Genomic DNA, 27,350 nt, shown 5'->3' on the forward strand with positions numbered 1-27,350 from the left:
TGTTTTGCATACATCTTGCAAAAAGTTTATTTGTTCTCATTCCGTACAGAGAAAACAGCTGAATGTTGGGGGGGGGAACATGTCAGTTAAAGAAAATTGAACTAAAAGATGTCTGTAATGGGGCTCATCTGCTGAGCCAGTTAACAGAAGTGTCCCCCACCCCTCCCGCGATATCTAGACTGTGGGGAACTCTGCTGTGGCTGTAGATCTGGCCTTCAGTGTGGCAGAGTTAGCTGCTGTCTGAGGAGTGGCGCTGTGCTTGCTGGGAGCCTGGGGGTGTCTGGGATCAAATCCCAGTAAGGGGCAGGGAGAGCTACACTCGTCATATCTGCATGTGAAGAAAAAAGGAACATACAAGTACTTGTTACCCTTTTTCTGCTGCATGCAGTGCATTTGCAGGGGCCTCCAATGCTCGTTGAAGACTGCACAGAAGACCCGTGACGAATGGTTGTCCTGGCCCAAACCTGTTTCTTTGTGCCTCTTAACTGTTGATGATTTTAAGTGAGGTTACCTATTTCCTGGTCTTCCGACGTGACAATCCCACAGGTTTCTACAAATTGGCCATCTCAAGCGGAGCATTTTTAACCCACATAGGTCTGAACCCGTCCTTGGGGACAGGAGTCAAGGACCCCTCCTGTAAGGAGACCCCAGACAGCTGCTCAAATGTGATCTTCAAAGCCCAGGATTGGGAATCTCCTGCTGTCCTGCAACATCGCCTTTCTCATAGTCCATTGTGTTCAGAAGTGGTACCGTTTGCTGTGAGCCTGAAATAATGTTTTAGCTAATGAGGCCTTTGTGGCAGCTAAGCTGTTCCTGTTATAAAAATATAAAACAGATAGTCCCCTCCCATTCTAAATAAAATAAATGGGAGCAGCATTGTCAGTTTAGTCAAGTTTGTGTAAAAGAATACAAAGAGATTCATTTTTTAATACAGGATGTCAGGACTGTGTGTTCGTTCTGTGTAGCTGTGGACAGCAGCATATGTTTATTGCAATGCTAAGTGTCTTGTATAAAACATTTGACAGGTTTTCCCCAGATGCATCTTCCGATTCTCAACTGGTGCAGCGCATGGCATTAATGATACTAACGTCAGGTTAACACCTCGCATGAGTATAGCCCTTTGTCATCCTTGAGGACTGCAAGCCCCTTTACAGGCAGAAGAGGGCTCAGTTCTTCCACCGCTGGGGACTTGCGCCAGCCACTCACATCCACAGCTGCCGAGGTGGAGATGGCACTGCTGAGCCGATTCAACTGCACAGGGAAATTTAGATCTAGCCAGGACACTGGGGTTGTTTTCCCCTTCGGGATTTGAAATGGCACCATGGGATTGTTCATGACAACTGGGACAGAAGGCTTTCTACTTTGCAAGCCTGGGCTTTCTGAACGAATGGCACAGTATAGGAGAAATGGCACAAAGCCCTTTTCCTTAACCGTTTGGGTCCTGGGTTTGGCCTGGAAGGAGGTTGCCGTTGTGAGTGTTCTCCGAGAAGCGGGTAAGTCAGTGTTGAAGGAGAAGTGTCAGTATGTGGGACAGGGGGTGTTGTGAGGGCGAGAGGTTTAGGATGGTTCTTTTTTTGGAAGCAGTTGGCTCTGTCTTCAAAACCTGCTGGACTCCACCATTCCGTAGGCTTCGTGGAGATGGTTGAGCAGGTCCTTCTTCTCCTTCTCCGGCAGGAAGCTCGACTGCGCAGATTTTAGATTCTGCAGGAGAGATGAGGGAAGAAAGCAAGCGATTCTATTAATGCCTTGGAACTGAGAAGCGTCCAGGTGAATCTGTGGGTTTTCTGTTCTTGTTTTAGGAATGAATCCTTTCAGCTGATCATCCCGAAGAATCATTTGTTGAGTCGATGGCGATGGGTGTGTTAAAACCAGTACAGGAAAAAATAGTGTACTGTAGGTATCTTCTGCCAACTCCAGTAGAGATGAAGCAGACAACAAATTGTCCTGTGGAATCAATGTCAAAAGCACAGAAAATGCTACACTAAACTATAAAAACCCTAAAGAGCTGGAGAAGTATCGTAGGCTGATATACGAGCTCTAGTTAGACAAAATACTTTGCGTTTCTCAAATACTTTGTTTCTTTCAAACACCTTACCTCAGTTCTGAAATAACTTTGCAGGACTTGTTATGGCACATTAATGGTCTGGTTTGAAGTTACCCAAATGATTTCAAAGGAAATGTGATTTTTCAATTATGATTGTGACTTTTAGTGCAGCCACAGTCTTAACCCAAGAAACAAAACATAGAAAAATTGTCCAGGACCATACAGCATATAAATGTGAATGCACTTAAGAAACCACATCACAGCTGTTAATCACTGGTCAATAACATTGTCTACAAAATAATATAAAAAGTGATTCTATTAGTCAATGTGATTTGTATTGCACCTCAAATCAGATTAAACTGAACTTGTTTTGATTCCAGAATTGGTGAAACTCCACTGTTTGAAGATTCGGAACTTGATGCTGAAGTTTCTGCAGGAAACGCAAATCCTGTTTGTTTTTTTTGTTGTACCACAACTATGTGTATAAACAAAATGGATGACCGGCTGAACCGATCATGCAGAAGGCTTCTAGATATTCTGACTCACTGCATCTTTGCGGTTAAGCTGAGATCTCTTTGGGTGAGGAAGAACCACACCAAGACTCCTTACCACTCGCTTGAATTCCTCCTCGGTGAAGCCCATGTACTTCGTCACTACCTTGTAGTCCGAGTTCAGAGTGGAGTTGAATATCAAAGGGTCATCTGTGTTCAAGGAGTAGTTGGCCTTGTCTTTTTTAAACCTGGAGAAAGACAACAGATCACAGCTTGAAGATGATTCTCAGCTGACTTTTTTAGGATCCAGTTTAGATGGAACGAGGTTGAGACGATATGCGTTTTAGAACGTGCCAAGTTGTTTCTTGTCACTCTGGGATAATAAAAACCCATACCTGAGGAGAGGGTGCTTTGTGAAATCTGCAGGGCAGCCGCCTGTTAATCTACTGGACACTGGACACACCTGAAGGAAATCATGTAAAACAAATTAAAAATTCTTCTCTCCTTAATTCAGGCACAAGTCACTTATTCCTGATCAGGCTCATAGTTACCTATACTGGAAGCACTGGGCACACATTATTTTATATCCTGGACAGGAAGCCACTGTAGGGCAGATGTGCAATTTAGAGACCTTTATTACTCTCCCCAGCATAGGTCTGGAATGTAAAAGAAACCAAACCCAAGTAAAATGGATATAAACACTAGGATTAACATGCAGGCTCCACACGGAAGGTGTCACCATCCAGAATCAAACCCCAAATCCAAGACTGTGAGACTGCAAGCGCTGACTACCACACCACCCTGTCACATCTGCAGAACCTCAACATGATGTAACTCGCAGATAAACCTCAGCATCTAAGGACCGGGTTTTGCCTGTTTCTACCACCAGAGGGCATTGAACGACACCTCAAGCTGTCTCGCAGCTGAATTATAATAATAATAATAATAATTGATAATTGCTTACACTTATATAGCGCTTTTCTGGACACTCCACTCAAAGCGCTTTACAGGTAATGGGGACTCTCTTCCACCACCACCAGTGTGCAGCTCCACCTGGATGATGCGACGGCAGAACGCTCACCACACACCAGCTATCAGTGGGGAGGAGAGCAGAGTAATGAAGCCAATTCATAGACGGGGATTATTAGGAGGCCATTACTGATAAGGGCCAGGACGCCGGGGTTACACCCCTACTCTTTACGAGAAACACCCTGGGATTTTTAATGACCACAGAGAGTCAGGACCTTGGTTTTTACGTCTCATCCGAAGGACGGCACCTGTTTACAGTAAAGTGTCCCCTTCACTATACTGGGGTATTAGGACCCACATAGACCACACTAACACTATGCTGGCCCCACTAACACCTCTTCCAGCAGCAACCTTAGTTTTTCCCAGGAGGTCTCCCATCCAGGTACTGACTAGGCTCACACCTTCTTAGCTTCAGAGGGCTGCCAGTTGTGAGTTGCAGGGTGATATGGCTGCTGGCTGTTTTCTGAATTATTCTCATACTTTTGTAACAATCAGACTAGAGTTTTAATTTACTGGATGAAAAGGAAGGAACTTGAAGTTCTGTTCTGTATGTTCTCTTGTTCAAAAAGCTGACCATAAAAATTGAAGAAAAAAAACTGCTGTTAATACTACCCTAGCCATCACAGGCACTGATTAAGAAAAATGTCAATTTTAACCCCCCAAAACCTCCTTTTGTGTCAATTTGGATTCTCGGTGCGATTTTCTTTTTGCTTTTGCACCATTCACCCGACTGTAGCTTCAGTGGGTGACCTTTGACTGCACACCTCCCATTATCCTTCGTACGCTCAGTGGGCAAGAGCTGAACCGCTTCCAGAGCCTGAAGCACACAATACTTCCCCAACCGTATTCCATCTCCCTGATTTAATTGCTACATATGGTAATAAACGAACCAGAATGCATGTTCTGCTGACCGTGGAAGGACCTCATTAGTCTCATTTTGGAGAAACTTTAAATGAACCTCTGGATGTGCACAGGGTGAGCTGACTGGAACCTTGCCGTTTCCTAAGCTGTTTGCCATCAGACTGTGCCCAGTGCTTTCTGATGGCAGTGTTCGGAGATTGCTATTCCTTAATCGTTAATAAATTAGGTCAGGAATGTCAGGAATTTTAAACAAAAGAGCCAGACGATACCAGTGGGTACATAGTTTTTGATATTTCCATTAAAGTGTATGTTAATCCTTTAGCTAACGTAACAAATAAGCCTCCTAAACAAATTCAGTACTCGCTGTTTTTTGCTGCCTATTCTGAAATCCAGCTTTGTAAGATTCACAACTACCAAGTGGCAAGTGTGTCTGTGGGAGCACAACAGCACGTTCTGGTCCAGATCACGTCTCGGAATCTGAACTCCAGCCCAGTGACCCAGTGTGCTAGGATTGTTACTTAAAGTTTTCCTGGAAACATCTACAAGACCTTTAGCACAGCACTCCTCCTGTTTGTAAAGGCACTCATGGGCTTTATCTTTGCTTAGTCAGTTATTGGGTAAGGAATCTGGACTGGAGATAATGATTCTCCATGTCCCAGATGTCACATGTACAAGCTATTAGCCCCTGCAGTTATGGCAATGATTAATGTAATGAATAGAAAACATGTAATCTCTCCTCTTTGTGCTATGTAGAGGTTCATGCTATACAGTAAATACCAACAGCACTGATCAGCCTGTGATCTCCCTTCTGTAAGGAGTCAGGAAGTCACTGAAAATCAAACCATGGTTAATAACTGAAGGGCAGCCTAGTGGCACAGTGGTAAGCAGTGTTGCCTCGCAGAGCTAGCGGGACTGGGTTCAGTTCCTGGAGTGCTACTGTGTGTGCGTGGAGTTGGTATGATCTCCCCATGTTCAAGTGAGTTTCCTCAGGCTGTTCCAGTTTCCTCTCCACAGTCTAAAAGACATGCTGCTGGGTGAACTGGGTTCTAGGAAAACTGGTCCTGGTGTGAGTGTGTGCGTTTGTGTCTATGTGTGCCCTGCAATGGACTGGCATCCCATCCAGGGAGTCTCTTGTTTGGATAAAGTGGTTAGAAAATGGATGGATGAATGTAATATATTAAGCCCTGTCATTTAAGGCCACAAATCCATCAAATTTCCGTGCTCTAGCCTATACGAGGCCATGGTTTTGTTCTCAGCTTTGATTTGAGAAAAGTGGGGTCCCTGGCCAAACAGGATCCTCTGGAGAACGTAGAGACTGGAAAAATTAGTGGTAGCTAATGAAGGTCTGGTACTTGGTGAAGTTTGAGAAGTTGAGGTATAACATTTGTTGTTAAGATGAAAGCTAGGCATTAAGACCTAAAGTAATCTGGTGTTTCCTGTTAAAGTGAATCGCAATTAAGGAAGTGAAGACTAAATACTGGGTGCCAAGTTGTGTCTAATGCTCCAGTGACCACTGACTAAGAGACTTAATAGTTAAGATGGAAAATATCCAAAACCAGGAGTAACTGAGAGGAGAAAGTATGAATGCAAGTGTATAATCTTCCCCAAAAGGGGACCAGTTTGTTGGATCTAGGTTCAGAAAGGGGGCTAGAAAGACAAGTACAGGCCACTGAAAACAAGAAAAACAAGTGATGTGTTGGCAGCTTCAGACGTCAGGTGCTGTGTGTCGCCACAGACCAAGCACTGCAGAGGGACTTTGTTGCTGTGCATAAAGGTTCTCACCTCAAAATGCATATCCTGCTTGAGGAGCTGTCGGTAGAGGACCGGGTCATCGATCGTGTGATAGCCGTGTCCAATTCTCTCCGCTTTCAGAACCTCCACGGCCTGAAAGAAACACGGCAAAGCGAAATAAAACTTAGTGGAAGAAAAACGTATGAATAAGAAGTGAAAGTTAAGTTTCTGGTTCTTTTTTCACTTTCCTGCCCATCTCATTATAAGGGCAGGCCACTTAGCCTGTCTGGTAGTTAAAACCTAATAATCCAATAATCTAATCCAGCCTTTTCTTAAAAGAAGCCAAGATTTCAGCTTCACTGACAACTGGGTAGCTTGTTCTTTTGGGTAGAGAAGTTGTTCTCGTTTCTAAAAGCACACTTTCATCTTGTGCCATCTGGTTTGGGTTTCACTGTTGACTGTGAAGAGATGAATTTGGCAGTGTGTTTGAGGACTTGTATCGGGTTCCCTCACTCTTCTCTGTTGATGAATAAAAAGGTTCCGTTCTTTCAGCCTGTCGGTGTGGGCCATTCCCTTGAGCCCTGGGGTGATGCTGTTCCGATTCCAGAGCAGCAATATCTTTTCTTTAAGGCGGTGTAAACAAAGCTGTAAACATTCTATAGACCTTCCTTAAACCACCTGAACGTCTTGAATGAGTAAACTTAATGAAGAAGCACCAAATTCTCCTCTGCTCTGACATTCCCCGCAGTCTTTACTCCATGGGTGCCCTAAATCTCTTCTCAACAAGCTGCAATACTTTCAAACCTCTGCAGCTGGACTACTTACTGTACAGTACTCACACCAGATCCTGGCAGCATATCACTCCTACACTAAACTCTCCACATGGGTTGCCTATAAAGTAACGGTTCAATACAGGATCTCATTACTTCCTTCCAAGACTCTACACAATGGGCTCCATCGCACATGTCTGAGCTCCTCCATGTTTACACTCTGTGGCTCCACTCAACTGAGGCCAATCCTTCACTCACTGTCCCCAGGACTAAATCACAGACTTTTGGTGACTGTGCCTTCTCTGTCGCTGCTCGTTTTGCGGACTGACCTTCCTCAGACTTTACGAGAGACAAGTTCTTTAACTCTTTTCAAGTCTAAACTTACCTTTTTACTGAGGTCTACATCTGACTGCCCACAGTCAATTTGTAAAAACTTGTATGCTCTTGTTTTTGTGTTTACTTTTCTTGTCTTTTTCTTTATTCATGATGAACAGCGTCCTTAGCTTTGGAAAGGGTGCGTAATAAATAAAAGTTATCATCATAGTTTAGTTTATTATAGTTTCTATTTATTATTGGTTTGCGTTCTGTCCCCCTGAAACCACCTGTTTCAGAAATCATCTCATCTGCCAGAATGGCTGGTCCAGACCTCTGCTCATAAACACTCACCTCTTTAACAACGGAAGCAGGTCCAACTTCTCCGGCATGAACAGTTCTGTGAATATCACTTCGTACTGCTTCCTGCAGATAACAGTGCACACAGCACAAGGTCATGTTGGAAAAGACAGCAAGTCGATCACTATCGCTCAACTAGTTATGTGTATTCCGAGTAAGATCTGATTTTGTTTTTTGTACTCAGAAAAATGGATTATAATTCCAGATAGATATATTATTTTTCGGAATGGTTAAATTATGAACCTTATTGCCCACAGGATTTCAGAGGGAAACTGAATTGTTTTCCTGACGTCATGCAAAAAACATTATGACACTGAGCCAGAAAACGCTACAAACCAAAAAAGGAATGCTTCAAACATTTTAGTTTCAAAGCCCAGAAGAGACCAAATGCAGCCAATGTACTGTATAAAGCTTTTCTTACAGATTAAAAATTCCCTCCAACTTTAAGAACAGAGGTTCATATTTAGTTTTTTATGTGTTTAAAGGATCTCTCTTAGCCATTGTGCATGTTGGATTTAGCCCCTTCATGCAAATCAAAGCAAAGGACAGCAAACTGGGAAACGAATTAAAGAAAATGCACAAAAGCATGGTAAACGACATGAGAAAACGAAATACCCAGTGACTTTAGAAAGGCAGACATTCATAGGGGGTGCTAATGACAAATTTGTCCTCAAAAGATTTCTTTTATTCATCGAAATTTTTATTATTATTATTTTTATTATTATTAACCTAGTTCAGTCACTTTAGTTTTGGGTTTAAGGACCACAGCTCTGTCCAGGACCCTCCGAACACAGATGCTTAAAGCTAACAGTGAACTCTATCCATCCGGCTTACTGAGACCTCCTTCAGTTCTGGACTTCCCAACTTTTCACTCAAGACTCACCCTGGAGGTCTTCAGCCAATGGATCTGAGTGTGCATTACTCCTGCGCCTTGTGCTAAAAATATTGGTGCTGCACAATGCATCCTGCCTTTGGTTGTAGGGTGATCGCATAATGTATAATTTTTTCTACCATGAAAGAACAGTATGTCTCACAAACTACTCTTTTTAATACCTTCCCTATTTCTTCAATAAAAAAAGGCTTAGTTTCAATATCTTAAAAGGGAAGTACAGTACTGTATTTATTATTCTATGATCTGAAAAGAGTTATTAAAGAGTCAGCAATGTCTGGTTGCTCATCGATCTTTTGCCTCCTCGTTATCCTGAAATTAATTTACCATAACAGGAAAACACGGTGCTGCAGATTGGTTTTGTCAGCAAAGAAAGCTCTGGCACCGACAGAGGGAGGAACGAGGGGGTACGCAGATCAGTCACCCAAGGGGGAGCAATGGTGACATAGGTCAGGAAATGTCATTGGAAAAAAGAAACACCTCTGACATCAGTCCATGCCGTTTCCGAAACAAACAAGAATTCCAAGTTATTTTCTGGCCACATGTTCTGCAGACAAACAATAAATCTGCCCTATTAAGAAAAGCCTATGAGGATGTGAATCATTTTTTTTTTTGTTACATTACAGAGAAAAACAGAGGGCCAGCATTGACACACCCAAAACCCACCCTGCAGAAATTCTAACACTGCTGGCCTAAAGGAACTTGAAAAATGAACGTAAAGACGGGTTGTGTTCTTAAGCTAAATGTGGGTTGATTCAGCACCTCATTACTGCACCTTGATAGAACACTACAAGAGCTTTGGGCAGCTTAACGTACAACCTCTGAGCACTCCATTCTTGACTCATGTCTCCCTGCCAATTAAGAGACAAGATTAGCAGCCTTAACCCCGTTAAAGTGGCAGCGCTCAGCACACAGTGTAACTGTGCAGAATGCCAGGTGCAATGACCCATCCTGAATGTGGCTGGTTGAATCATTCCAATGGAGGCTGCCAGCAGTGACATACCTCTCTGTGAAAGACTTCCCTCCAAACATTTAAACACAAGGATGAGTGCTGACACAGTTGTACAGTCTTGGAGAGTGCAGTGCCTGAAACAGTCCTGCTGCTCCGAACGAGTTTCACTGTGGGCAGTGCCAGCACGTCAGTCACAGGGCTCAAGTATCTTGTGGCTTAAATATGGCTGCAGGGAGCTGGGCTCTGAAACTGGTCACTCTGGTGCCAGAGGAGAGGAGAGGAGCTCACAAAAAAGCATAGCAGCTAGGATTCCCTGAAACAAGCCCAGGGGGTTCTTGAGATGTGATTCACCAACAGTTCTAGGGGCATTCTAGGGCGTTGTGGTATCGACATCTTAAGAAGAGTTCTGCGTAGCTAGAATACTGTACCTGCCTGAAACTTTCCATGACGGAAAGAAGGGTACTTTAAGATCCTGGGATCTTTCAGAAGACAGCCGAGTGCTTGCTTTATACTTCTGAGCCTCATCTGACTTCTTCTACATGTCTTTTTACAGTATAGTGTGAAAAAAGGACTGTGTCTTTTTACAATATAGTGTCCCCACCACTATACTTTGGCATTAGGATCCACATAGACTGCAGGGTGAGCGCCCCCTGTTGGCCCCACTAACACCTCTTCCAGCAGCAACCTTAGTTTTTTCCCAGGAGGACTCCCATCCAGGAGGTACTTGCCAGGTGTGAGTTGCAGGGTTGATATGGCTGCTGGCCATTTAGAATCAGATTGTTAACAGTGAGGTCACTCCCCTGAGCTCTCAAGAGTATCCAACAGGCCTGACTTCACTGGCTGCGCTGATGGGGTTCAGTGGTGTGTCTGATACAGCGGTTTGAACTGGGCATCGGGCCGTCCCACGGTGTTTCCTGGTAGCGGGACTTACCTCGAAGGCCTCCCGGTGAGCTTGGTTGGATATGCAGTCCATTGACTCGTCTCCCGCGAGGTCAATGGCCACCACGCCGTCACCGCGGTACTTCTTACACAGCTCCACCACCTCGTTGGACCAACCTGCTCACGACAGGGTTCAAGCCGTCACGGGACGCCCACAGCGCTGCGGGACATGTCCAGCTAACGGTGCCGAGGTTGGGCAATCTCGCAGGAAACCTTGGGCATAACACAAAAAAAAATCCTTCCCAACGTTTCATCCACTACAGGGCCGTGGGAGCCTATCTCGGTAAGGCAGGGTACGCCCTGGGCAGGACGCCAGTCCATCGCAGGGCCACACGCAGACACACACACACTCACGCCAGGGCCAATTTTCCAAGAATCCAAATAACCTACCAGTATGCTGTGTTAGGAAACTGGAGTGCCCAGAGCAAACTTATGTGAACACGGAGAGAACATACAGACTCCATGCCCAGGCAGCAGGTATCGGGTACGAGGCATCACCCCAGGTAGCAATGCTTACCACACGCCGCTGTGCTGTCCCCTTGTTACTCAATGAACTAATAAAAATCTCTTAAACCCACAACGCTGAAAAAGTGTGAAAACGGGACTTTGAGTGGTATATCCTAAATGGGTAAACAGAATGATAATTATATTCGCCATTACATGGATATCTGTATTTAGTGCGGATAATATTTATAAGAGTCTCTGTACCCTCTGATGTTATATGTAGGTAAATTATTTTCAAAACGCAAATACATATTTTACTAAATCCAAAGGTGTTGGAAAATCAAGGCTTTTGTATGGTGCCACACCATGAACCACATTAAAGACCTTACTCCAAACTACAAGTAATACACCCTGCCATCATTTTCGAACCAAATACTGTATTTCAGAATGACAGCTGATTGCAGCTTTAGGAAAGAGGTATTGGGTGCTAATCTGGAAACTGTATGGCAGACGATATCGCTTGCATAGCGTGGGGCTCTTGAGTGACAGTGCCTGTGTGCACAGGGGTGTTTGCAGTAATCAGCACTGGGAAAAAAGTTTACTTGGTCACCAAACACAGTACATTTAAATACCCTGCTGACCACAGCTGAAATGTCAAGCCCAAAGCACAGAAATGTGCAACTTTGGCTTTATGTTCTTCCTATCTTCAGTTTTATGATCGCATGCAATTCAGAATATTTAGTCTTTCAAAGAGCCACTCCTCACAGACCCCTGTGACATGTTATATGGCAGTGAACTGCTCCACGGTTGCATAATTCAAATAACTATTTGTGTTAGATATATACATTGTATGCATGCAATTCTTCACATCTGCTGTCAATATATAATTATATAGTTGTATATATACAATATATAGTTATATTCGGTTGCAATACATTATATATATATATCGCACAAATGTAACTAGAGTAATTTACCACTTTTAAATTAAAAAATTCTTGGCAAAATCAATCCATTTGTAACACCAGATGTTTTTAGTCAGTAGTTTAAAAAAAAGCTGGCAATGAAGGAGCAACTCTGTCCAGCTGTGAGGTTCAAATCTGGGGAAGAAACACAACTACCACTTCCATCAGAGTAACAGGCTTAATTCTTGGCAGGTTTCTCAGATTGTCTCCGAAGTAGAAAAACAAATCAGTGCAACAGAGCTGGACTAAAGCTGATCTCCAACTACAACTAAACTAAAGCTGATCTCCAGGTCAAGTAACTAGAGCAAATTAGAGACAATTAACTGAGGGCAACAGCAAGTTCAAAATCTAGGTAACACGAGGAGTATATACTGTATAAATGTGAACACAAAATAACATCTATTTTACTAGGGGGATCATATTTTAATATGGCCTTTTCTAGATCAGTAACAATGTTAATTTAGTTCAGAACTGGTGCTGAACGTGCACAGAAATTTATTTTAGAGGAGCAGACGCGTGTCTCTTGTCTTTTCCTTTGAACTTATGCAATTGATTTCAGTTTCCAGGCAATCCGAAAAGCCTGCCAGTGATTGAGGTGCCTGGTTACTCCGGGGCAGGTGCCACCCCAGGGGGTGAGGGCAGTGTGAAGGGGCTCTTTCCTTCCCTGGCACACAGACAGCGGGCTACGGCCACGCAGAGAGGTGAGCAGTACGTTACTTGGCATGTGACGCATGCAGCACAGAATGGACCTGGCTTTAATGTTGAAGGCCTGCTCTCCTTCCCTCAGCCCCTGGTTAACCAGATTAACCACGTCATCGGGCGTCACGTCACCCCTGCGGAAAGAGAGGCAAAGCCCATCAGCCTGCGAAATCCCCCCTGAGCCCACCCTCTGCCACCTCAGCCTCTCCTGACATGCCAATCTCTGCTGGGCCCTGTTTCCACACGGCCCCGACCACCTAAAGTTCTTCATTTCGGCAACTTAGAAACGTGGGCACTGGGCAGAATGCAAACATGAATAAAATCGGTAGAAAAAAAAAACGTCTGACTTCAATACTCCTTGAACAATGTACATCAATGACAAAAGAAAAAAAACGATATCTGGATATCCGTTGCTGACTTTGTACACCTGGTTTTAGAACTTGAAGTTTAATGTTTATTTACAACTAACACAGCTCTCCTTATAACTCTGTATCTGTATGTTTCAAACACAAATGAAAATGTGATGATGCTGTAAAGTGCCATTAAATGTACAGTGTAGGTCTACTTGTGTAAAATACATGAAGTTCCACACTATTTACATTTTAATGTCCACTTCTTCATTAAATCAGTTGGGCTCTCAAAAAGTAATAGGTGACAGGCTCTTAAATGCAAGAATGAATGTTAATAGTCTATAGCTCCTAGAATCTAATCCATATTTGTGTTGAAGAGTCCTAAACAAATTGGTAACAACTTGACGGGGTGGTTTTTTGCAGACATTATCTTTGTGTCTTCTATTTTTTCAGTTTGAAATCTATTTTGAATTTCCATTTGTACCCTGAGGATCATTTTTACTGTCTAGCCTGAAACAACTGGTTTTCCCTTTTTAATAACCTTTTTAGAAATGTTTATTATGTATACCAACACCTCATGGTTATAGAGAACCCAGAAGTTCAAAACAAAAAAAAAGAGGCATAGTTACTTCAATCTGTCAGTTATATTCTGTTCTTTAGATCAGTGAGTTTCCTGATGGCTGTTCTCTAAACTGTCTACCATGTACTCAAGTACCAGAGAGCCCATTGACAGTTATCGCTATGCAGTGTTTTTATTAAAGAAGATGTCTTCCTTTCAGTACACAGTTTGATTCTCGCTTATTCTATACTGTACCCACTTCCTGTTGACATCCTGTGAGTGTACATAGTCAAAGTATGGCACATTCATCATTGCAATGGGTTTTGGGGTTTCAGGAGAAGAACTGAAAACGCCTTTCGTTAGCATTCATGTGGGTACACAATAGAACAAAGAGAAGTACAGTGGTTTCTTCTCTTCAGAAAGCAAAACGTGAAAGAAACACATCCATTGTGTTCTCTAAAATATCTATGTACAACAAATATTAGTATAGGGTCTAATTTAAATGAAAACTTCTACTTTCTCACCAGTTTCACAAATTAAACCTGACGGAATTTCTTGTTAAACTTTCTTCATTCTACATAACAGAAGCTCGCCATTTAGTACTGAGTTTGTCATGTGAAACTGGAAGTAATTTGCATGACTCAGTCGAGTTTTTGATTTAATCAGGCACCTGATTTACTTCCTTATTTTCCTTGATATGACAAGGACAGGAAGGAGGCAAGGAATAATTGGCTGTATGCTGTACATTTTTGAAATTGCTTTTCTACTTGGATTAAATTAAACAAGGAATGACTTCACTAAGTGAATACAAAAATGCCCTTTGCCACCTCTTAAATATGTTTGGATTGTAACCGTGGCAACACTGGAAGTTTGTCCATATCTTGTTAGTGCTCTGAAAAAAAAAATTATTGTAGACAAAGCCTTTTTGGTCAACAAGGACACATGAGAGTAAAGTTATTAGGTCCACTGCCACAGACTTTCACAAGCACGGCATGAAAGCTCCACAACTTACGGTGTTTGGTTCCAACTGATGGGGTTCACCATACAGTTTGCCAGGAAATGGGGGCTGTACCTGGTTTCCACATATATCACCCCTTCTTTGGCCTTGGTCTCCACAAATTCAAAAGCTATTCTTTTAATAGCTTCCCTGTCACCCCTGCCAAAGACAGAAAACCAGAGAAATACATCTCAGAAACATCCTGCGTACCCTTATCAACCCCAGGGCCAGTAACAGTGGACGATGGGCTTCTGTCACTCACAGTGTCATTATCAAGGATGAGTGTGACATGATAATTAAACTCTCTAGTTAAATACATCTCACAACACATGTATACAACAGAAGGATTGCTTTACACGTGTCACACATTTTAGATTTCATAATTTAAAGACATTAAATGAAAGTACTATTATTTTTATCTGTCCATCCAACATCTACAGTAACTGCTTTATCCAGCTCAGGGTAATGGGAGAGCAACACGGATAGGAGCCATTGATCATACAAGAAAGATATACGTTAATCTGTTTAAATGTATGAAGCTGAAAACACAAGCCAGTTTAAAACAAAACGCTTGACACTTTCATGGCAATATCAAGCATCTGTCCATTCATCCATTTTCTAAACACCTCTAAATTAATTTCATATACAACGTGCACTGCATGAAATGATAGGGCTCTTCTTTGATGGAAACACATTATCCTCTGTCCCTGATGGGCATGTTGTTCTCTGCAGCCTGAAGGCCACTTCTGACTTCCTCTGACTGAAGGTCTCTACAAGGAAGGACATTCAAGAAGCCAGACAATTTGCAGATCTGTTCTGGATGCGTTATGAAGTCAACAGGTTTCCCCAGCTCCTGTTTCGTGTTTTATAAAGTACAGTACATGAAGCATGAAGCTCTAAAGTGCAGGAACTACAGTAAAGCGAACATGTGGAGTAAACGTTTCAAAAAGGATGGGTACACAGTATTCAGTTACCATGGCAATCTTTTGCAAGGTGTTGTTTATTTCAATCAATCTGGCTGTTTACCTGATTTTCTTTGCAAATAAAAATGTATAAAAGACAATAAAATGCCAGTGAGAATTTTACATTAAAAATCCACATCCCTGAGTGTTTTCTGCTGCACTCGGTGAAACTGTTTTTCTTTTTTTTTTTTGCTTTAATATGCTGGATAAACAGAAAGCTTTTCTCCTCTAGTAACCCAAATGACTAGGTAAACTCTAAAGGGAACCAGAAGAGTTCCTTGAAACAGATAACATTTCTTGAATATCACTGCCCAGAGGGGAAACCCTAAAGCCAGCACATGATGCTGTGGCGAAGCAGTGTGATGCTTTTTTATTTTTAGCACCACTGAACAACATTTCCCTCTCTGGCTTGATTTATATTTAATGAGGAGATAAAGCTAATTAACTGGTGTTAGACCGGACCTCATATCAAGAAAACAACATAAAAATAGGCTTTGTTTTGCCACCTCCAACCTAGATCTGCAAAAAGGAAACCCTTCTAGCAAACCCCAGTGAATGCTTATTGAATGGCTGTCCTATGTGAGATAAGCACAGCTAGCAGGTTCCCTGTGTTATTGCTGAGAACATCAGCCCTGATAAACAGTGGGCATTCAAGGCCTTTGATAAAGACCACTTCATTCAGCATTACTGTTAGCCGTTGTGCAACAACAGTAGGCCATTCTTTCATTCCGCAGTTACTGTTATTGGGATTTTTCGGGGCTGTGCTGCGAAATAGTCTTTTACCTTTGCAACAGATTTAACTCCATTCACTAAATCATGAAGCAATTTCAAAGCCAAGCCCTCAGTGGGACTTGCCTGCTTGAGCCAGGTCTCGTTGATGCCAGTACAGACGTGGCCTACATGCACAGTCCTGCCAGGAACACGAAGTGAAGTATTAAACAGACATCTGCCTCTCCTGTTCCCAAAGAGCTATTAAACACCATTGAGTAATTCATTCCAATATTCCAGTCCTGGCTAAGATCTTTTTTTTTTTTTATTCAGTCTTGGGGTCAAATTCTTTCACAGTCTTCTAAGCAGCAATTCAAATTAAAATCTCTCACGGTGCTGGTTCTTTTACTACAGATACTATTGCATTTGCCTCTGTCCCTCTGTCACCCAGACACGCACAATAACAGAGGTTTGCAGTTGTGTGGATTTAAATGAGGTAGACCTATTGCCCCGTCTTTGCAGACTCAGGGAAGATGGCTTGAAAGGTTCTGAGCCCCGGAATTGAGGAAAACAGCAGAGGAGATTAGGTATCCTGTGTACAAGGTGCACTCAAACACCCAAGTCTAAAAACAACCCAGCATTTGTAGCCTGCTTTGTTTCATCTTCTTAGTCTTTTGCAGGTAGGCCACATGGGTGAGAAGCAATGCTCTTCACCCTTGTTTGTCAATTTCCTTTGGGTTTTTGCAGGGCTTGAACCCAACTGGGAACTGACTGCCATTTCTCTACAACATCATCCCATGCCTGAGTAGCATGGCACACACCGATGGCGCTAACTGCAGGAGATTGGGGGTCAGGGGAGGAGCTGATGTCACCTCTGTAGCCTTCTATTCTACGAGAGCTGTTGCTCTCTCCCCCTCTAACTTATTGGAGTCAAGGCATCACCACGTTGCGTGTTGCTCATCCCCGGCAAAGATGCGATTGCCCCCACTCGAGCTTGTCTCAGCCCCAAGCAGCACAGCACGGAGACGGAGACGTCTGCAACACCAAACAGCCGACCAGTCCGCGGGTGAGATTTCGCCCACTGGGAATCCTGGGAGCTGATATCACAGTATCTCACACCTTACACATCACAAGATCTGTTACTTGTGGTTCAGGAAAAGAAATGTGTGGTCAGCACATGCTTGACGTTTCTTGGCATCCATTCTGATCTACTTGCAAAGGATCAACGAGAAACAAAGCATCCTACAACTCTGTAACCTGGTAGTTTTGACGACACATCACATGGACAGCAGTAACAATGGTGTCTTCCACTTGCTTTGAGATCAGACTTAGATCTGGTAACACACTCATTCAGAGCCTTTCTGTACACTGTGGTGCTCTGCGCCAATGGCTGTGAAAACAGTTGTTTCTGGAACGCACCCAGGTTCTCAGTGGGGAAAAAAAGAGAAAACATATGGCACTGTCATTAAAGGGAACATTACTATAATACCACAGTATAAATTATAGTAATGCAATGCTATAATTACTTTCAATGCCACACCCAGAATGTCTCAACTTGTGTTAAGTTTTTTCAGACAGCATCTCATCGCGAATGCATTAGAACAAAAAGAAGACCGAGCTACATTGCAAACATCTAAATACAACAGTCGCAGACAAACCTATAACACATTATTATCAATTTATCCAAAGCAATGTATATTTGTACCTATTTATGTAACTGGGCATTTTGCAAAAGTTCCTTGCTCACAGGTACGACAGAATCGCTTCACTTAGGATCTGAACCTACAACCTTCCAGTTATGAATTCAGAACCTTAAAGGGGAACTGCAATGTTTATTTTTTATTTTTATATTTCGGGGTTAGTAAGAATCAGCACTGATAAGTGCATTTCAAACCACAACAAAAGTAAAATGTACATAGTAACTTGTAAAACCTACAATTTCCATCACAAAATAGACTAAATTTGCAGGTATCCGCTGCGCCATGTTTTGGGATTCAAAACGAGACAACAGAACTTCCTGTTGAAGCAGCCTTATTACATTGTAAACAAGCAGTATTGTGAATACTGTACAGTACATCTCTTTTAGTCCAATTGCTTTCAATTTTGCTGATAAATACCACTTACTCGTTAACTTGCAGTTTACTTTGGGACATTTCTGCGGTGAAATATCTGCTGCACATCCTGTACATTAGTCATTGCGGTGACTAGTGAGCAGGAGGGGCCGCATCGCGTCGCAATTTGTCAGAATTTGAATGCGAGTTTGCGACAATATGGCCACTTACAGTACTTTCACAAAGTTCATAATTTTGTGCTGAATTTGAAATTCGTAACGTTTTTCTATAACGTCAACAAATTGATTTTGTTGCCGAGATTTAATAACTGGTCTGAGAAACCGGGACTGCAGCTCCTCTTTAACTGATGCTCCAAACTGCAAAACCTTGGGCCAATCTGTACGGACAGGACGACATGCACACAGGACTTTAAGAGAGAAGAGCACGGTTCTCCTCGAACCTGCTTCCATCCCGGTATGTGAGCAGACCTGCAGGGTCTTGATGGGAATTATCCCGAAAGGGAAGGTCAGGCGGTCACTCTGGCGCACACTCACGCGATGACGCCCATGTAGATGTCAAACTTCTTGAGGAACTCCGTGAGGGTGCCTGGCTCTTCCATGGTGAACATCTTCTGAAGGTTTTTCGCATTCTGCGCTGGCAGCGGGATATTCCGCCTCCTAGAAGGCATCAGTAAAACAGGACAAGATTTAGGCCAAATTTGTCTATCGTGACATATTCCAAATCCCTACACTGTATAGAGTGAAAGTGCTTCTAATGTCAAATAGCTGCATCATGGAAACTGTGCACCGTGAAGCGATGACATTTGATCCACAGATGTACAGAACACAGGACAGCAGGACACAGACACAGGGCTGGACCAGGTCATGCGATCTTCTGTGTCCATGATGGCTTGACTTTGTTGGACATGGCACACAGCTGGCAAAAGCCGGTCAGTGTCTAATGTCATTGTCCACAACAACTGTTCTCCAAGGTCCCTATTGTACATTAAACAAAATACATCACTACTGGGTGCACAGGTTTTACAATACTGTCACCTGAGCAGGTCAACTACATTATGTAAACCCTACTTGAACTATATGTAGAAAAGAACAATGTAAAAATTGCATTAACAGTGAAGATGGTATAACTCAACATCTGCTGAGGAAGCAGTTTCATCTGCTTGCATATTAACTGTTATTTAAATATTTTTGAAATGTCAAAACTGCATAGTAGACAGACAGTGAATAGCATCTGCTACTGTAGTCTGTGCAGCTGCTTTGGGGCGTGTGTCCACAAGGATGCCTAAAAACATGAGACAATCTCATACAACTGACCACAAACAGGCTGCAGACTCACTTTGCAACATCAAGAATGGTCTCCAGGCGAATAGCTCCGTCAAGGTGCACATGTAGCTCTACCTGCGGGGTAAAACAGGTTTAGCTGCTGTTTATCTTCACCAAGCTGGCTAGCTTCCAGAATATCACAGAGAAAACATAATTCCCATCAGGGCCTGTTTCAAGCAGGGACAACTGTAGCGGGCCCAGACAGGCTAGTCAAATACAATCTGAATGTTAATGTAATTCTTGTAATTCTGGAACAAAGAGAAAACAAAATATGAAATTGAATGTAGCGCATATGTTTGGAAAAGGTCACTGAGGAATAATGCTACCCCTAAATAAACACCGTTATGCATTCACCCTAGTTATTAGATTAATGTACATCGGAAAGACCTTTTCATTTTTCACATTTACATTTTTTTTCCATTTCACAGTGACATTTTTATTCTCGTTAACATCAAAGTGCAGGTGCAACTGTCTGTCAGTTTGAAGGACAATGCCAAAGTTTTTAAACACTGTCATCCCACCTCTATCGAAGATATGATTTGGAAAATGTCTTCAGTCTTTCTATTGGTTTAAAACAGCAAAATAAGTGTTTTTTTTCTTAAGGCATAATGTTGCATTATTTCCATTTGATCTCTTTGTGGTAGCTTTCACGTGACACAGTCTTTTTAATGTCTGCAATAGCACAGTGGTAGACATAACCACCTATCATGTGAAAAGCCACAATTTTACCCCAGCATCCTTGCCAAATTTCCCATTTGCCCCTTACTGTGCACATAGTTTGCCACGAATGTAAAATTGGTCAAGGAAAGAGCCAAACTGCATGTACGATCCAGAGTTCATTTTTGAAGTGGTTTATAGATTCCTTCAAGTACATACGTTTTCACCAAAATATGCACTCTCACACCTTTGATTTTGATTTAGAGGCTAAAAGAATGATCACAGAGAAACTATACGGCAACACTTTTTATGTACTTGTTTCCCTCCAAACATTTTAATAACTGTTGTTTCCTGATTCTTGGCCTGCTACACCTACTGAGAGGCATTTATAGTGCTATTGGTTGAGTACTTGTTTGTTGTGTTTTTAATGCCAATCAGTAGATACTGAGAGCAGACATATTTTCAGGTAGTGCTAGTGATTATAGTATTTTCTGGATTTCTGTAAGTTTTTAAGTGTGCTAGAGTCATTTTTACTAACACCAAAACTGCATTAAATCTAACTCGGAAAAAGAACAGTAGTTCTTTCCATTCAATAGATCCAAGCTGTTATTAAGGCTGAAGGGTGTTGACCACTTTACCCATTACTGGATCTTCTCCAGTTCCTGTTGTTTTCAGCTACGTTTAAAGAATATTTCTCCACAGGGAAGAAAGACTATCCATTGTTGTCTTAGACTGGCTTATAAAACTGCCCCAAGACTCCAGTAAGAGGTGCATTGTAGCTCAGAGACTTTGATGGAACTTTTCAGAAACCATGTTACCACAGCAACAATACAGGAAGTTACCGTTACACCACAGATCACTATTTTACCCATTTTAAAATTCAACATCCACGGTCTACGCTCATTTTAATTTACCAAGGATAAGACTAGGAGACATTTTCACAGCCCTACATCTCCCAAGAATTATAGATAAACAAATATAAAGTTAGTGTCTGCAGGAATCTGTAAAAATGAACAGAACTGACTGGTTTTTATGTACCTTGATCCCAAATGAGTCTGCCAGTATAAGACACCAACAACTCACTACAGTGACCAAGCATTTAAGAATGATGGTCTCACACAAGAGGAGTAAGTTATGACTTTTATCTTATAACCAGTCACTTTGTGACACATGTATTCCTTTTTTGTATTTCAACAGCAGTTTAAGATATGAACAGCTTTCTTCTTCTTGGAAGAATATGCATATTCCATTTTCACAAAAATATGTTCTGATACAGAATGAAAATGTAAATAAGGTTTCTATTAATATCTTAATGGGTTAGCAATATACTGAACTCAAGTCATCTAGCTTCCTATAAAACTGTAGCTGCTTAGTGTTTTGTATTTGAGCGGAATAAGAATCTGTAACCAAAATGTGTTTTTTTTTTGTTTAATTTAAATGTAGATTAAATTAAAATGCAATTTTTAAAAGTGAAAAATGTAATGATGACTGCCTATTTGTTGTTGACTTAATCTGTTGTCACTGTGCAAAGTTTCTTGAAGAGCGAGATGTTCCGTTTTGACAATCTTGTTTCAATAATCAGCTCCAGAGAAACCAGGAAAATAGCTTGGTGAGACACAGGACGCATTTTAGAAACCTCCATGGGACCAACTCGACAATGTCATCCATGGGTTTCAGCTGTGACGGGCCAGCTTTCTCCCATAGACTGCAGCTGCACAGGACAAGTGGTGAGATATCTCACAGCAATATCAGAAAATTCCACAGTAGTCTCTCCGGAACATCCCTCAGGAAGGGCTCAATTCTTTGACCAGTATTTCTGTTCACATTTTCTTTCATTTTGCTTGATAGCTAGTTTTTTTTTTTAAATCCAATAACTGATCACATCCCTATGTTGCATTTCCTTCATGGATCATGATAGGTTTCAGTGACTGCTTCGATAAAAAGCGAGAGAATGTGGCTTTATGTGCAAAGATAGAAAGCATTTCTGACTGCCAGCTCACAAAACATTGGTGAATGGTTAATGGTGAAGTAACTGCAGAATAGCTGTTCTATTTTCCACATTGTGAGGTGTTTTGTTAAGAGAAACAGCCATTGTGTACTATCTGTCAGTGTAATGTAATGAAAGATAAAGCTTGATGTTCCCAATAATAATTCACACTGCACAGGCAGGGGTTCTGTGTGTCTGTGATCAGTAAAGTACAATAAGGCTCTGATTGGACTAGAGTCCAAAGATTTCAAGTGAATCTCCTAGCTATGGATGGTTTCTACTATAAACAATTTAAAGGGACTATCTGTCTGCATTGGAAACACTGGGGGTATTTTCAAGGAAGATGCTAAGTTTCCATATCGTCTTGCTGTTCTGCTAGGTAACAAATGACAAATATATCACAAAGTGTGAAGTACAGGGGCAAAGGGTAAAATGTAAAAGCCATGTTCTTTGAAAACTGTTCTGCTGGAGATTTCCTTGTGTAATTCTACTCTTTGCCTCCAGTGTTAACCTTTCCCTTCCTATGGTGTATGATTCATCCATCCATTTTCTAACCGCTTTGTCCCATACAGGGCCAAGGAAGAGCGAGAGTCTATCCCAGCAGGCAACGGGGCACAAGGCAAGGTACACCCGGGATGACACACCAGTCCATTGCACGGCACACACAGACACAAACACACCAGAGCCGATTTCCAAAGTAAGTCTTTGGACTGTGGGAGGAAACCGGAGCACCTGGAGGAAACCCAGACAAACATGGAGAGAACATGCAAACTCCATGCAGATAGACCCCCAGGTCTGGAAGTGAACCCTGGGGCCCAGTGCTGCCCCAATGTATAATTCTATGGAGTGTATCACTGTAAGCAACAAACCCAGTTTCAAGAGTCCCATCCCCTAATAAGAAAGAAGTTCTGAAAGACACCGTGTCCAGGACTGAAGGGCATGCATAGAAATAAGGTAGAAGCATATTTCAGGATGAAGCAGAAAGGCCGTTATGTCCACTTTAAGTGTGGCTGATGTATGGACAAGGATGTCCATAGGATGCAGCGGCTGTTTTACTAGGACCTCCTCTGAGAAGACAAAATTTGATCCTACTTGTGATTTCATGAGCATCAGAGAGTTAAGGTGCCTTATTTCAAATTTCTCATTTGCATGCATTCCCACTCTTCGGAATGAGATACTTCAATGTGTATCAAACAAAATTCATACTGGAGATGTTGTGTTTTAGTATCTGTTTCAGTCTCTTGAACACTTGCTCCACTATCATCATTAAGTCTTTTTTTCTGTACAGGCTATTAATTAACAGGTGCTTTAGACATGAATAGATGTTCTTGTTCTGCGAAGATGTAGCCCTTAACAGTCAGCTGCATCACACTGTATAGAGCTTTGTGGTCAAAACCAGCAGCTTTTCACAGGCTGAGCTCTCCTGTACGCATTTCTTAAATATTCTATTTGAAAAAGTTCCAAAGAACAAGTGAGGCTTCTTCTATCATGCATCTGTGGAATTCTTTGGAGAAGCCAGAAGTGTCTCTGAGCTGCCCTAATCTGGCACCGAAGAAACCAAATTAGTTTACCATCTGATGTACTCTCCTCTTTCCTTTGTGTGGGTGGAGAGGTTCATCTATGTCATATTGTTTCCAAGCCCTTGAAAAGTTTCACTGAGTACTATTGAAGTCTACAACAATTCACTATTAAAACCACTATAATCCAACACTAGGTACTCCTTATTTTATGTGAAATGTGCCTGTGGTTATAGCTCATCGAGTCACTTTTCAAGATGTTTAAGAAATGTTCTCCGATTCGTATTGATATTACTTTTTAAAATGGTTTTCTTATTTTATTTTCAGTCCACCGCCTTAATTATTAAGTTGATGGAACCAGGCCAAAAAAAAACAGCTTATATCTGCACCAACCAGTCAAGAAGGTTGACGGGCCTTTTTTCAAAAAGTTGTTTTTTCAGCTGACAAATATCCAAAGGTACGCAAAATACAAACAAGCCTAGATGGCCACCGATCTACTGTAAATCAAAACCGAAACAGCCCAAACTTTATTTTCCGGATGTATAAATCGAGCTCGAAATCTTAGCCAAGTGTCTTCTCGGGTATTATAGCAATATCAGATGAATATTAGATTAAGACAAAAAAAATGCAATAAATACAGAACTGATAATAATCCACCATTACTTTAATTCCTTTTAAGACCGAAGAAAGTTATTGAAACGGATGGCTTCCATCAGATGAATGCATTTAGTACAGGGGGTTTTCCCACCGTTCATTTCAGTGTATGTGTTTGATAATGGAATGATTATTAAAAACGAAATTCTAACACATTATTTCTGTTCAGGGGGATTATTTTTTAATTATTAAACGAGTCTCAGGCAGAGCTATTCAAAGGCAGCGCATATTCTCTCGGAGGGGTGGGGGTCTAGTCGCGAAGATGCTACTGCATGTATTACTGATCGATCTGAAAACCGATATGGCTGCAGTGAGTGGCTGCAGTGCTGGTCATTTCAAGAAACTGACGTGAAAATGATCTGTCGAGGTTTTCCCCTTCTCCAAGGGAATATTTTTTTTTAGATACTGGTTAAGCAGCCACACTATATAAACAGATTAAACGAAAAGGAAATAGGGTACGACAAACGACCGCCAGTATTTGAATGCATGTGTACAGTATAAGGCACCGTGACAAAACAACACCAGTGCAAAATGTACTTTACACACCAACATCAACAATAACAGAAACCGTCCGTCCACTGTCATTTTTTTTCCTGCAACTGGGACGCATAATTATAACAATCGTAATCCTGTCAATAATAACAATAACAATTAAGGCTCTGGTTGTTGTTGTTGTTGTTGTATCATCGACAGCAAGCTCAGAATAAATGCATTCATTTTGTTTTTGCTGCTTTCCTGGTTTTACAAAGACCGAGACGCTACAACTTTGCAGAGTTCAAGTTCGCCGTGCAGGTCCCGTGGTTTTCTGTAGTTGCACAGAGCTCCTTTCTTACGGAAAAGTCTACTCGAGCAGCAACAATACCGTTACAAGAAGGACAGCTCTTTTTGCGCTCTCTTTCCCCGCTTACCTTGGGCTTGTCAAACACGGCTTGTCGGCTGTTGCTCTCTGCCATATTGCAGTCGCGGGAAGTATCGCTGACTTGGCTGAAACTACAATTCAGAAGACAAACTGTGTGTTGCTGCTCACTGCCTGCAGCCCGCCAACCCAGCCTGTCTGCCTTCTCGTATTGCTGATAAATACATATCTAGCGCCAGGGACACGCCTTCCTCACCCCCCCGACCGCTTAGAGAGCGAGTATGGCTTTCTTTCCTGAACTTCGGCACTGAACCTTTATTGATCTGTTTCAATATTGTGGGAGCCGGGCTGGCTATGGGCGAGAGCGCTGACCGCAGCCAGATTAAATTGGTCTTCAAGCCGTCGGAACCACCACGCGTGGGGAAAGGAAGGGTTTAGCATAATCCGAATGATTACCCGCTCTGTGCAAACAAAGAAAGATAACGTGTGCCAATGATCTTTGGTTATTTATTATTCCACAGCATTCGGGGGATGGTTTTAAGTGAGAATGCTAACGTGTTGGGAGAACACAGGTAGGCTCTCTCGGTGATTGATGTCTGGATTGCTGCACGGTGAGTCCCCAACCTCCCACTCGCCAGCGGTCTCACCCGTGTACCCAGCGCATTTCAGATACAAAGACATTTATCTAAGCGACCCAGGGAGCAGTATGCCTGCGGAAAATGGACCCGTTCAACGCAAAGATGGAAGGAGAGTGTCGCTGTGTGCCGGAGTCTGGCCTGATGGAGGCTCTCCTGTGACGGTGTTGTCCCAGTTGGATCTGGTTCCTGTTCTGATTCTGACCCAGGCACTGTCTACAATCCTACAGACCTCAGGCGGGACTGCTGACATTAATAATAATTAATTTATAATTCCTTACACTTATATAGCGCTTTTCTGGACACTCCACTCAAAGCCCTTTACAGGTAATGGGGATCCCCTCCACCACCACCAGTGTGCAGCCCCACCTGGATGATGTGACGGCAGTACTCTCACCACCACCAGCTATCAGTGGGGAGGAGAGCAGAGTAATGAAGCCAATTCATAGAGGGGGATTATTAGGAGGCCATGATTGGTAAGGCCAATGGGAAATTTGGCCAGGACCCTGGAGTAACACCCCTACTCTTTTCAAGAAATGCCCTGGGATTTTTAATGACCACAGAGAGTCAGGACCTCAGTTTTATGTCTCATCAAAGGACGGCACCTGTTTACAGTATAGTGTCCCAGTCACTATACTGGGGCATTAGGACCCACATAGACCACAGGGTGAGCACCCTCTGCTGGCCCCACTAACACCTCTTCCAGCAGCAAACCTTTTGAAAAAGTTTTTCCCAGGAGGTCTCTTATCCAGGTACTGACCAGGCTCACACCTGCTGAGCTTAGACATTGTCGACTCAGCACGGGTGTACAGCAATGGCTTAAGTAATCCAAAGGGAAGACAATCAAGAACTGGTCAAATAAAATTCTCAATTATAATTTAATATTTAATCAGAAATATTTATCAAGACATTCAGTACTTTATGTTTTAAAGGGTATATTGGATGTAAGACACATGAACACATTTTTGTGGCCTAAAAGGAAAGGTTAAATGTTTCCAGTCGATTAAACAATGAGAAAACTGAACAAACCATTAAAACTCAAGAAAAAACTACAGAAGACACCAAAGAACTTTCACCTTGTTCACACTGACAATGACTGTTTGATGAACATTGATAAATAACAGTGTGGAACTGGGAACATTAGTGAAGTCCTCCAATGTTTTAGAAATGTGTAGACTGTAGAAAAAAATCATTTTGCCTAAATGTTTCTGCCGTTTTTAGAACACATATCATTTTTCACAAGTGAAATTCAATGGAAAGTAATATTCTTGTTCATAATAAGCACACACGTGCGTGCACTAATACTGTAAATGAACAAATACATAAAAAAGCTCTTCTCACAAGTCTGGCTGTGTACAGACATACAGTCCTGACCAGAAGTATCATGTTCTAAGATTAAAGCCAGCATTTAAGTTTTTAGTCAAAACCCCCTTTCTTGCCTTGTCTGATAAGGCTTTGGAAAACAAATCTGGTGTGTCTACACTACCAGCAAGTAGCACATGATAGATTCTTGTTTTATACTTAAAAGTAACTTATTTTGTTTTTGGTCCTTGTATTACCATAATGATGTAATAAATTAAATGTGATC

The 27,350-nt window shown here is 42.1% G+C and overlaps 1 protein-coding gene across 1 annotated transcript; it reads right to left on the bottom strand.

Annotated features, from left to right (window-relative positions):
- On the bottom strand, positions 1 to 25,438 carry ada (adenosine deaminase). Its single transcript, XM_006639460.3, has 11 exons — positions 25,180 to 25,438; positions 19,470 to 19,531; positions 18,668 to 18,790; positions 14,408 to 14,551; positions 12,505 to 12,620; positions 10,371 to 10,495; positions 7,593 to 7,664; positions 6,208 to 6,309; positions 2,931 to 2,998; positions 2,654 to 2,783; positions 1 to 1,701 (listed from the first exon to the last, which is right to left on the bottom strand). The coding sequence occupies exons 1-11, from the start codon at positions 25,222 to 25,224 to the stop codon at positions 1,597 to 1,599; spliced, it is 1,092 nt and encodes a 363-aa protein (XP_006639523.1). The 5' UTR covers positions 25,225 to 25,438; the 3' UTR covers positions 1 to 1,596.
- Positions 25,439 to 27,350: the final 1,912 nt, after the last annotated feature.

Source organism: Lepisosteus oculatus, chromosome 16 (assembly GCF_040954835.1).
Source record: "Lepisosteus oculatus isolate fLepOcu1 chromosome 16, fLepOcu1.hap2, whole genome shotgun sequence".
In the NCBI taxonomy this organism is placed as follows: Eukaryota; Metazoa; Chordata; class Actinopteri; order Semionotiformes; family Lepisosteidae; genus Lepisosteus; species Lepisosteus oculatus.